At 41.5% G+C, this 13,328-nt stretch overlaps 1 protein-coding gene across 1 annotated transcript in view; it reads left to right on the forward strand.

Annotated features, from left to right (window-relative positions):
• Positions 1 to 13,328, forward strand: part of gpr179 (G protein-coupled receptor 179) — a 54,139-nt gene that overhangs the window by 36,658 nt on the left and 4,153 nt on the right. The window contains exons 8-11 of the mRNA XM_037689912.1: positions 5,516 to 5,625; positions 6,455 to 6,693; positions 10,110 to 10,248; positions 10,368 to 10,470. Of these exons, the coding sequence (XP_037545840.1) occupies positions 5,516 to 5,625; positions 6,455 to 6,693; positions 10,110 to 10,248; positions 10,368 to 10,470 (591 nt within the window). The remainder of the gene's footprint in view (positions 1 to 5,515; positions 5,626 to 6,454; positions 6,694 to 10,109; positions 10,249 to 10,367; positions 10,471 to 13,328) is intronic.

The raw sequence follows: 13,328 nt of genomic DNA on the forward strand, positions 1-13,328 counted from the left end.
ATATACACACACACACATATGTATGTAAAAGGTGTTTCATACTGAGTCCTGGAGGGGACATGGGAATTTTTATTTTTTTTTACTTTTGCGTTCCCTCGCAATACTGTACTGTATGTAGTGTTACCTCACAGACAACAAACGTTCCTCCCTCAAAGAAACTGGGCCAGATGAGATGATTTAACCTTTTTTGTTCTCACAGACAACAGCAACAATGGAACAGACACCCGTATTTGAGGTTCATGGAGTTCTGTTTTGAAATCAGACTTAAATATAAGGATATCCAGTGTGTGCTGCAGTGGTCAAATTAGTTTTATGTGGAATATTTCATGTTCATGCGCTGTGGATTCAGGGGTGGCTTCCTCGTTCGAACCGACGCAGGCACTTTTTATTTCGTTCAGCTGCTCTGTCTGTCCATGAGAGGAGCAATGGTTCTCTTAGGAACATTATAATATTTTAGATATATTTCCAGAGTATTTGTCAAAGCACCACCATGTATCATAAGTTTTATCAGTATATTTATATACATAGAGAATAACCTTCACATCAATGTGAAGAAGACAAAGGAGATGATTGTGGACTTCGGAAGGAACAAACACACCTACACCCCCTTGAACATTAGAGGACCTGTGGTGGAAGTGGTCTCCAGCTACAAGTACTTGGGTGTGCACCTGAATGACAACCTCAGCTGGGGCAACAACACCACCAGCCTGATCATCAGAGACTCTACTTCCTCAGGAGGCTGAGATGAGCTGGTCTGGGAAGCTCAGTCCTCACCTCCTTCTACAGGTGTGCAGTGGAGAGCATCCTGTGCTCCAGCTTCAACATGTGACATGGTGGCTGCACAGCTGCAGAAAGAAAAGCTTTGTAGAGAGTGGTGAAGGCTGCACAGAAGATGTTGGAGTCAGTCTCCCCACCATCACAGACATCTACACCTCCAGATGCAGGAAGAGGGCCACCTGCATCATGAAGGACCCCACTCACCCAGCACACACACTTTTTGCCCCGTTCCCCTCAGGAAGGAGGTTGAGGAGCATTAAGTGTAGAATCAGAATCAGAATAAGCTTTACTGTCATTGCACTGAGATACAACGAGAATATGTCCATACAGTCGTCCGAAAGATGGGCGGAGTGCACAAAGCTGCTGCTAATTAGCGCAGCCCTCTTATTCTTATTTAGAATAATATTTTTGCTTAGATGAGAAAGGGGAAGAAAATGAGAGAAAGTATAAAAAAAGATCTCTCAGAGCAAGTCCTAGACAGGGCACGGTTTGAGGCATCAAAAAAATCTACCACAGCAAAGCAACATAAATAGACGTGATACATATAGGCTGGTGAAGACATTGAATTTTTAAGGGAAGGTCGTAGCATAGTCCAGAGACCCCACTCTCAGCCATTGTCAAGATAAGAGGTGTTATTTATCATCAGCGCGGCTGAGGTTTCGTCACATGTCCATGGCCTTGGGGAAGGGAGGGGTGAGGAGACAGACAAAGTGTCATTGTGTTTCCTAAACATGCAGGAGGAGATGAGATAAGTCCACCATCAAGGCCACAGTTTGGGTCAGGCAGAACTCGTAAACTGCCAATTCTGCCTTTTAAAGTCTCGCTGGTACATTTCTCTGATGGTGACTCCAAACAGCCGAATTGATTCCTTACGCCAAAAATAAACAGACTTGAGAAAATTTTACCAAACTTTATACACATAATTATATCTAGACACAGTGCCATGTACACTTTTTGTCCCCCCCAGCTCCAATGTCACGGTCACAAATCAAGGTCGAATTTTAGGCAAGGTCTTTGCTTGTCGTGCCATAACATCCGCTCAAGATAATTTAACCTTATCAGTGTTTGTACACCATTAGACAACATGTCATATAATTTTTTATCACCTAAGCTCAAAGGTGAGAACACCTATCAAGGTCAAAAGTTATAAATACTACTTTGTATACCATTGCCATAGATTTCTGTATTGTTATGCAATACTTTGTTGATGGGCGTATAATACGTGGTACTCTTGTAAAGGTTATCATAATAATAATGTATAGACGTTTTGTCATCTTAGATTAATACAACAGTACAATAGAAAGTACAATAAAAAATATGTTTCTTAGAGTATTGGACAGTAGCAATGACACCTTTCAAATTTCTTCAGGAAAGTTTCATGTGATTGTGTAAAACAGTCACAAAACCTTTCAACACATGCAGATTTTTCTCCACCACTTCATTTCTCTGTGTGCTGTGCTCTGACGACAGACACAGTGATGCAAAAGGAGTCATTTATGAAGTCATTTGAAAATAAAACCCAGATTAGAACAATGTTCAAAGACGTTTTCTAAAAGGTGAAGTTAGACAAGCCTCAGCCTGAAGTTTACATTTCATCTACAAGCACATGCACTTTGATCTGCGTCAGTGCTGGGTGATGCCGTTTGTCTGACCTCTGTAAGAACTTCAACTAGTTAACAGGATAATCCAGTCTAATTTGACGTGCTGTTACTGTATGTCTAACAGTTAGCAATAGTTAGTCCCTCATCACCGTTATGAGTCGTAGAATACCAAGTATAGAGAAACAGGCTGTCATATTCGGCCGTCAGGAGTGTTTGAACCCATGTGCAGGAGGATGACGAGGACGCTCGAGGAATAAATAAAATATATTTATTAAACAAAACAAAATCAAAATGCTGACAGGGCAGCTACTCACAAAACTGGAAACAGGCAGATCAGGGCTGACAGGACAAAAGACTGAACACGACACCATGGAAGGATAATCCCGAGACAAAGACAAGACACCAGTGAACTGAATATACACACACTGATTAGGAAAATGACAGACACCTGCAGTGATTAACATTAGACACAGGTGAGACACAAGGGAAAACACTGAGTGCTGGAAACATGAGGAAACAGACAGTACCAAAACCCCACAGTACCCCCCACTCAAGGGATGGCTCCAGACATCCTAAGGACAAGCTACATCCAACTTGGGTGGGAGGTGGGACAAACCAAAACAAAGAAACACATGGGACCAGAAGAACAAAAAACCGACAGGAAAACCTGGGTAGCTAAACACAAAACAGGAACCCCAACCACAGTCAAGGTGGACGGTCAGGAGACCATCCACTGGCTCAGAGCAGGTCAGGGGGGCGGCCGAGAGGCCGTCCGACGGGCCAGAGCAGGTCAGGGGGGTGGCCGGGAGGCCGTCCAGTACAGGACCAACGTTCAGGTGGGCGGCATGAGGGGCGTCCTCCAGGACCCCTGCGAGACAGGAGACGCGAGGGGCGTCCTCCAGGACCCCCTTGAGACAGGAGACGTGAGGCGAAGGTCGCAGGCTGGCCGGGATCTTCTGCGGTTGGGCCAGGGACAAAGACCTCCGCAGATGGGCCAGGAGTGAGGGTTTCAGATGGGCCAGGATCTTCTGTGGTCGGGCCAGGGATGAAGACCTCAGCCGAAGAAGAGTCGGGAGCGTGGACCTCAGGTGAGCCAGGAGCAAGGACCTCAGCCGAAGGGCCAGAAGCAAGGACCTCGAGAGATGAGCCGGGAACCAGATCTGGAGCAGGTGCTGGAGTCAGGACTGCAGCAGGAGAGTCGGGTACCAGGACTACAGCTGGAGAACCAGGAACGGGGACCAGAGAAGGGGCTACAGCTGGAGAACCAGGAACAGGGACCAGAGAAGGGGCTGCAGCTGGAGAACCAGGAACGGGGACCAGAGAAGGGGCTGCAGCTGGAGAACCAGGAACGGGGACCAGAGAAGGGGCTGCAGCTGGAGAACCAGGAACCAGAGTCGGGGCTGCACCAGGAGAACCAGGAACCAGAGACGGGACTGCAGCAGGAGAACCAGGAACCAGAGACGGGACTGCAGCAGGAGAACCAGGAACCAGAGACGGGACTGCAGCAGCGTGACAAGCAGATGAGGAGGAGTGAGACAGAGAGGCTGAGGACCCAGGTTTAATGGACAGGCAGGTCCCACAAAACGGATTCTTTTTTCTCTCCTCCTTTTCTCTGTCTCGTTGGGCGGTTTTATCCGCCTCACGGGCCAAAAACTCGAACAAGGTTATCAACCTCCCGCTGGGTTCAGTATGGTCTCGGGATTCTGTCATATTCGGCCGTCAGGAGTGTTTGAACCCACGTGCAGGAGGATGACGAGGACGCTCGAGGAATAAATAAAATATATTTATTAAACAAAACAAAATCAAAATGCTGACAGGGCAGCTACTCACAAAACTGGAAACAGGCAGATCAGGGCTGACAGGACAAAAGACTGAACACGACACCATGGAAGGATAATCCCGAGACAAAGACAAGACACCAGTGAACTGAATATACACACACTGATTAGGACAATGACAGACACCTGCAGTGATTAACATTAGACACAGGTGAGACACAAGGAAAACACTGAGTGCTGGAAACATGAGGAAACAGACAGAACCAAAACCCTACACAGGCAAAAGTACTTGTCCAGGCTATGCTAATTTCTAGCTAAGGAGAAGTTTTTTTTAAGGCTTATTAATAACTTTCTCAAACTCAACAAACTGAAATTAAAGTATAAAACATAAACTAATATTAAGCCTTTCTCTTTTACACAACTGTTTTCATTGTCACTGTTTGCTCGACCAAACAACCAGGCTCGGCTAATCTAGGGCAGGTCAGGCACAGTCTACCTAAAAAGTATTTTACTAACAGACAAACATCTGCACATATGGCCTTTTCACCTTCAAAGGCAGGCAATAATGACATAATATGATATGATATTATTATTGTCAGGATCTATGCCTTTCAGAGTCAGGTTTTCAATTTTTTGATGCAGTTCTCTTGATCGTTCTTTATGATTTTTAATAAAGCACCAAAATTTGAACTAGTGTGATGAAACGTGAAACTAGTGCCAGGTCAACGCTGTAAATAAGAAACAGTTCTTAATGTCCAAACTGGTAAAATAAAGGTAAAAAAAAAAAAGAAAGAAGTCACAAGCTTGTTGGTAAAAACTAAACTAAATGTCAAATAAATCCACAAATGGCTTGCCATACCTCACAGTAAATCCCTACACTATTTTTGACACCTCATTAATTTGACTATAAGCAAAAAACTTTTTTGTTTTAAACTGTTGTGTGCCTCGAAGCTGGACCATGCCCTAAGTTTAGGCATTCATTCCAGATATGTGAGAATATTTTCTTTTTTCATGTGTTTTTTTTTAATAATCTTGTATTCTTACAGCTTGTAAATCCACATAGTCAGCTTGGGAGAGAAATTACAAAGTAGTTTGCTGCAAGTCAGTGGAGCTGATTAAGAGAAGTGACTGCTGACTCAAACCTTTTTCCTCTGCACATGTACAGCATCACTGGAGCAACGAGCTCAGGAGGAGTTGGAATAATCATTGGGTACACAAGGGTTTTTTGGGAAAAGGCAAATTTTACAATACTAATAGTTTCTAAAACAGTATACTTAGTCTGGTACACACTGACGGAAAGCATTGTACATTTGATTAAATGTAGGTTTCCCTTCACTAAGTCTCTCTTTGCTTCTGCAGGTTTTTATTCTGTACTTCAAACCGAGCACCTTCAGGTGCATTTTGCTCCGATGGGTTCGACTGCTTGGTTTCTTCATTGTCTACGGCACAATCACACTGAAGATGTACAGGTACCACCAATTTTACTTCAGAACTAACTCGCACAAAGACATGGCAATTATTTTTTTACACTGGATGTCCTTCCTGACACAACCACAGACCACCGAGCTACCAGAGCCCTCTGTGTGGAGCAGAGAGCTGCCATGTAGGGAGCCCAGGGGAGCAGATGGTGGGGGTTAAGGGCATTGCTCAAGGGCCCAGAGTGGGGCAAATGAGGGTGGAGACAGGTGTGGCTGCTTCACATACCCCACCCACATTTTGACGTTGTCATTGTCATTGTCTTTTCATTTTATATGCTTTTTTTTATGATTGCCTATTGTTGTCTGTACCTCATCTGTGTTCTTTGTTTAAATGAGTCCTTGAGGCTCAATGAGACTAACCTGTAAAAATAAAGCTCAAATGAATGAATGAATGAATGAATGAATGAATGAATGAATGAATGGCTCCTCAGTTGTAGATGCACATCAGCAATTTTCCCCTGAAAGTTTAGTTAAAATATGTTCACTGGTTTGAGATACATTGCTAAAAAGCAGTTACTGTAAATTTAAGGCAAAATGATAAATGAAGATCTTGCACCGTTTGTTACTTTCATTTAGTCAAAAAACAACGTGTGGCAAAATAAAATAAAAAGACATAAAAATACATATAATTATTACTCAAGTTAAAAATGCATATACAGTAGGATACAGTGTGAATATAGTAAATCAAGAAATAAAATAAATTGCAGCCTCTTGACAGGAAGTTCTAAATGGGGCTTACAAAAATGGGAGTAAAACACCAACATGATGGTTAATCTTTACCCAAACGACATACGGCAATGTCTCTGCCTTCCCTTTACAGGGTGCTGAAGGTGTTCCTCTCACGCACAGCCCAGAGGATGCCCTACATGTCCAGCCTCCACCTGCTCAGGATACTGGGGGTGATGCTGATGACAGTCAGCTGGTTCCTGTGTGCGTGGACAGTCGGCGTCCTTCAGAACCGCGACAGGAACATTCCAGTTTTTGTCACAGCCACAACATCGGATGGACAGAGCTTCAACCTGTGTTACCTAGACCGCTGGGACTACATGATGGCTGTGGGTGAGCAACAGCAGGCGAAACAGCAGCTGATGAAAAGTTACCATAGTATTTTATCCAGCAAACCAACTAGAGTTAAATAGTCGTGATGGTAAAAAATTACAACAGCATACTTCAGTTTAAGCTGAATCTTTAGGCAGTTTGTAACTTGCATTTTGTCACAAATAATTTTGAGGGGGGTTCTATAAAAAATAGCACTGCTTGTTGGTATAAAATATGTATGCGCCATCTAAACGTCAATTTGTCAATTGACATATCTGGGCATGGTGTGTAGTAATAGGCCTTTAAAAATGAGGAAACAAACAAAAGTGGTAAACCTAAAAGAAAAGGAAAAAACATATTATAGAGCAAATGAAATGTGTTTGAAAGACATGAGCAAATAAGTCCAGCAAAAGCACACCTGGAAAGGGTTTTTCTAGTAAATCTTTATTTTTTCAGCATGATAATGATGCCAGCACAGTAATAATAATAATAATAATACTTTATTTATAAAGCCCTTTAAAACAACCACAGCTGCCACAAAGTGCTGTACATATAAAATCAAGAACATTTAAACACATAAAAACAGTTGTTAAAACATTAAGATCAATAAAAGTAATAAACACAGTGCAGATCAAATTCAGTGTGTGTTAAAAGCCAGGGAGTAAAAATGTGTTTTTAAAAGAGTTTTAAAACTGGACAGTGAAGGGGCTTGTCTGATGGGAAGAGGGAGATCGTTCCACAGTCTTGGAGCAGCAACAGAAAAAGCTCTGTCCCCTCTGAGCCTCCGCTTAGACCTCGGCACCTCCAGGAGCAGCTGATCAGTAAACACATGCCTGAACAAAACACTGCGCCATCATAACTCAGTGTTTCTGAAGTCTAATCGTTTGAAGGGAGAATTGACTAAAAGCAACCAACAACTACTAAAGATCGAAAATTAGGATAGTAATTAAGGGAAACAGTCTAACAACAGTCTGGTTGGGATGGGACCAATGTGTCTGTGTATGGTTTGGATGAAGCTGTTATTTTAGATATTTCAAAAGGACAAGTCCAAACACAAATCAGGTTCTACTGACACTTCTAAAGCTTTCATTTAATAAATAAAAATCAGAGGCAGAGAATAGTGTGAATTTTGTCCCTAATTGAAATAATGATCCATTGTTAGGCTGATGGTCCTTCTTGAGCATGTGATCAGCTGGTTTTGGTTGTCAGCAGCAAACTGGTTGATCCACTCTGAGAAGGTGCTATTTAAGAGACTGAGCTGAATACAGCACCTCAGACTGAGGAAGTCTCTTGGATGAGAGACGAAACGTTTCTAGATTTTTTGTTGATTTGCTTTGTTTTGGTTTTTTTTTGAATGTCCAGAGGACCAGATTGAACTTTTTTGGATTTTTTTACCTGGATTATTGAGCATGCATCAGGATATTTCTAGATGCCTGTTTTAAAGTGCGTAACCCAGAATTGAACCAAGGAGCCACTCTCCTCTGATTGATTACTTTCCTTTTCAGCGGAGCAGCTTTATTAAGTGAAGTTTGCAAAAAAGTTGTAAATTTAGGGTCTGATGTATTAGAGAGTCAGAGTTTCTTTATCTGTGGTACATGTGGTGGATCGAGATTATGTACTCAGGGTCCCAGTTACATCCAACAACAAAATGTAAGAGAAAAACAATAATAAGATCTAAGATATGAACTAAGAAAAACATCAACTAAAAATACGCTACGCACCAATAGAAAAACAATAAACACAATACGCCGAACAGCAGCACGAACATGAGTCTGTGTGAGCAGATGAGCACGAATGAACACAGCAACATGGAACAGATCAGCAGCAACATGAAACAGATCAGCAGCGGCATGATGTGATTCTTCACAGTGATTATTCTGGTTAGAGATACATGAGTCTAACAGCCTCAGGGTATAAGCTGTTCCTCAGTCTAGTGGTTAAATGGACTGTACTTATACAGCGACTTTCTATCTTAGCGAGATACTCAAAGCGCTTTTCACTACAATCTGTGCCCTCATTTACCCATTCATACAGCATTCTACTAGATCTCTACAAAGCTAATTGAACAAATCAAAGAGACTAGTGGTTCTACACTTAATGCTCCTTAACCTACTTCTTGAGGGCAGTGAGGCGAAAAGTGTGTGTGCTGGGTGAGTGGGGTCCTTCACGATGCACGTGGCCCTCTTCCTGCATCTGGTGGTGTAGATGTCTGTGATGGTGGGGAGACTGACTTCAACAGACTTCTGTGCAGCCTTCACCACTCTCTGCAAAGCTTTTTTTATGAAGATTTTGATGCTTTTGATTAAGCTTTTTTTAAATTATTATTACTCTGCAAGACAGAGGAAAACCATGGAAGAGAGTCTTTAAATTTGGTTACAGTGTTTTCCGATAAACATCTGCCAAGATGATATTTACTCTCAGTGATTGTATAGTCATTTAATGTAAACTCAAAGTTATTAAAAATGATCAGACAGGACAGGATTTTGAGAATGTATTACTAAGTCATTTATCTCAATGCTATAAGTCAGAACCAGCTCAAGAGTGTGATGATGAGAGTGAGTAAATGTTTGGACGTTTTGGGTAAAACCAATTAACACAGTATGAACAACATTCGGGAATTGTTTCTATAAGAACATTATCAAATATTTTATGTGAACTGTATAATCGTGAGGAAATGTAACCCAGGGTGAGCTAGCCTCAGACAAGCAAACAAACTGTAATGGTGGAGGTCGTGAAGCTCACGGCGTTACACGAGGTATTTAGTGAGGCATTTTGCCTTATCACCCAAGATTAAGGCAAAGACAGGAGAAAAAACATTTCTAAGCTACTAATAACTTAAAATAGTTACTGCACACCAAGACCCCATTTAGAAGCACAGGATACTCACAAGTGTATTAGTGTTGGAAGTGACTCCAGGCTGTATTTGAAATGCTATAGTTAGCTGCAGATGCTGCTGTTAGCACTTCCAATCAACCCCAGAATCTCATGTAAATGATTGTGAAATGAAAATGTAAAAATAGATAGAAGTAAAGGTTTGTGATGACTCAAACCATAATGGGATTTTTTAAATGAAAGATGGCATAAATCCACTTTGGTCTTGGTTTTGATCCAAGTAGCTGGTACTGGTAGCTCATCCAGCCTTTCAGATGTAAATATATTTCTCCTAAATGGACATTCAGCGTTCTTTCTACAACAGGGATGGTTTTAATTATTTAGAACTTCACACAAATGTCTTCAATTTGTCTAAAATATTCCTCTAAGTACAGAAAAAGTGTGCATCATAAAACAAAATTTTAGTTTTTGTTTCTTGGTCCTAAAGGCTGTACTTCATCTTGAATGGTGGCGTGTCATTTTTTACACAGTGAACTAACAAATGTGATTTTTCTCTGAATTTGTGTCATCACCTCTCATCCCTCCATTGCTTCTTTCTGCCTCAGCTGAGCTCCTGTTCCTGTGCTGGGGCAGCTCCCTGTGGACGGCTGTCAGGCCCGTCCCCTCAGCCTTCCACGAACCTCGCTACATGGGCATTGCCATCCACAATGAGCTGGTCCTCTCCTCCATGTTTCATTTATTCCGGTAACAAAAATCTTTGCAACCAATTTTTGCCTGAGCAACACCTTCAGCTGTATTATATAACTGAAACACAAAGAGCACACACTTACTGTACGGGGTATTTTTATGCTGTCTACCTCCAGGTTCACCTTTCAGTCTCTCCATCCTGACTGGATGCTGCTGCTCTCCTTTACACACACCCATGTAACCATCACCATGACACTGGTCCTGCTCTTTGTTCCAAAGGTATTCAGCTTTTGTCTCATGTATTCAAAGTAAACACATTTTATGACTAAATAAAATTGCTTTTATTAGTCAATTTTGTGTTGGCAAATACAGATTAGTCGTGGCAACCATCTTGAAAAGAGATGACTTCAAACTAATCAGTTGTAGATTTACATCTAATCAGTGATGGCATTGTTACATTGAAAAAGTAACTTAGTTAAGTTACTGATTACTTGATTTGGAAAGTAACTCAGTTAGATTACAAGTTACTTTATTAGTTACTTTCAGCAGCTGCTGACAACAACCCTCCACCACCTCAACATAAAATTACTTACTTTATTGAAAGTACATTTTAATGGGAACATCAACAATTTATCTCCTGACATATAAAGTTGAACTTAAAAACTATTTCAGGAAAAAAAAATGCATATAAAAAAAAAACGGTCTTTCTTGACTTCATTAAACATAAATACTTTTTATAAAACTAAAGTAGTATTTCTTGACTTCAGTATCATAAAGAAATACTTGCTTTATATAAAACAGTGTCTTTCTTGACTTCACTAAAGAAATACTACTTTTACAAATAAAAAGTCTTTCTTCACTTTGTTAAACATAAATACTTTTTTAAATAAAACATATAAAAAATACAGTCTTTCAAAGTCAAAATCAAAGTTCTTTTAGTCGCCTGCTCCTACCTGCGTCTCTTAGCCATCGGAGTTTGAGTTTAGGACAACTGACCGCTGCGAGAATCTTTGTCGTCCAGCACATCGGCAGAACGAGTCTGGATACAGCCTGAAAAATATAATTGATATGTCTGCAAGGCCTACTATTTATTATGTAATTAAATCGCAAACCATGCCTAATATGGGATCAATATTGTGGATTTAATTTTGTTTTAGGATTCTTATTGACATTTGTATTTGTTTTAATCTTTTTTTGCGATAATAATGAATATACTGTACAATGTACAAAAATAGTGTGATGTAAGAAACTTTAACTAGCTTACAGATGGAGCATACCTTCACTATAGCATGTGGGCGGTCTGCAGTCATCCTGGAGAGAGAATCTTTCTCAGCCAGGGTCTTCTGCATCAGAACTTCAAGTGTGGAGAGGAAAGTCCCATAAGGACAGTCACCTTGTTCCTCCCATACAGCTTCTGTTACTGGTATTAGCAGTCCAGATATCCGTGGTAGGTGACACAGAGTCGACATCATTCAGTGCAGCCTTCAGATTTCTCTCCATCTCTGCATACTCCTTCTCCAGATACACAGAAAAAGCTCCTCTTTGAGGCAAATCAGCATTTACAGCGGTGGGGATTCGGTTTATTATGGCACGAAACGAAGACGAGTCAACCATGTTGAAGGGCAGAATTTCTTCTACTACAAACCATCCGACCAACTTTTTAAACTCTGCCCCACCTCCTGGTTTTGCACTGAAGGCAAGCTTTTGTTGTTTGGTGGTGGGGGACCTCCTGTCGCAGCTCTCTGCTTCAAACCACCTGGCACCTTGCTCCATCAGTTTGACTGTCCATGCTGCGACTCCAAATGTTTCTTCAGATTTGATGTGGTGTTTTTTAGCACTTTCTCACCAGCACAGAGGGTTCAACGAACCTTGATATTGTCATCTTTTGCTGACAGAAACTCAAAATAGTTCCTATATTTCCATCTACAAAATGCATATCTTCCTCCTTGCTCCATTGTTTGCGTTTCTGTCGCGGCGTGGTGTCAGGTATCACAGGCGATGATAACGTGACTGAATTGTTTCATAGACCAGACGTCAGTCCCCGAGACGCATAGAGGAAATAAAATTAAATGACAGTACAAAAGAAAATGACAAAAATAGTAGCGCACAGTAATTTGGATAAGTAACTTTAATCTGATTACTACATTTTGAAATAGCAACACGTTAGATTACTATATTTACTTTGTAACGTGTTACTGTCACTGCATCTAATGATTAATTTCTGAGTGTTTCATTCAAATCAATGCAGTGTTTCAAAAGATATTTTATTAACAGACTAATAGGGATGACATCAAAGACATACAAATGTTTTTGGCAAAAAATCTTGCACAGTGTGTAGTGCTTGGGTTATGTGTTGGAGACGTTCTTCAGCTACAACCACAAGTTTTAGCTCAATATCTGGAAAATTGTCTGCGATATGGCCAACTTTTGCTTGCTAAAGTTTAGTTGTGGTTACCATAGTCCATAGATATCCAATAATCACTAGATACAGCATTGACCGCTATCGCCTATTGGCACTGACGAGCTGTAGGGCCGCCATCTTGGAACGGTCGACCGCTCCACTCAGTGTAACCTGTTTGTCAGGAGCAATGAAGTATTTGCGTGTTTAATCAGTCAGAGCTGAATACTAAACTCATTCTCACGATTTTTTTCCTCTGTAAATCTTAGACGTACAGCCATTAAAGATGAACACATGGTTCAGTGTATTTAAATATTCTTGGTGGGGTTAACATTAACACTAATAAAATATTCTTATGGCAGCACGGTGGCGCAACTGGTAGAGCTGCTGCCTCTCAGCGAGCAGGTCCCTGGTTCAAACCCCGGTCCAGGGGCCTTTCTGGGTGGAGTTTGCATGTTCTCTCCGTGCATGCGTGGGTTTTCTCCGGGTGCTCCGGTTTCCTCCCACAGACCAAAAACATGCATGTTAGGCTGATTGGTAACTCTAAATTGTCCCTAGGTGTGAGTGAGAGAGTGAATGTTTGTTTGTCTCGTTTGTCTCTATGTGGCCCTGTGATGGACTTGCGACCCGTCCAGGGTGTACCCCGCCCCTCGCACAGTGATTGCTGGACATGGGCACCAGCGACCCCCGTGACCCAAAATGGAATAAACGGGTAAAGATAATGGATGGATGGATGGAT

This window comes from Nematolebias whitei, chromosome 16, assembly GCF_014905685.2.
Source record: "Nematolebias whitei isolate Nwh7 chromosome 16, NemWhi1, whole genome shotgun sequence".
NCBI classification, from domain to species: Eukaryota; Metazoa; Chordata; class Actinopteri; order Cyprinodontiformes; family Rivulidae; genus Nematolebias; species Nematolebias whitei.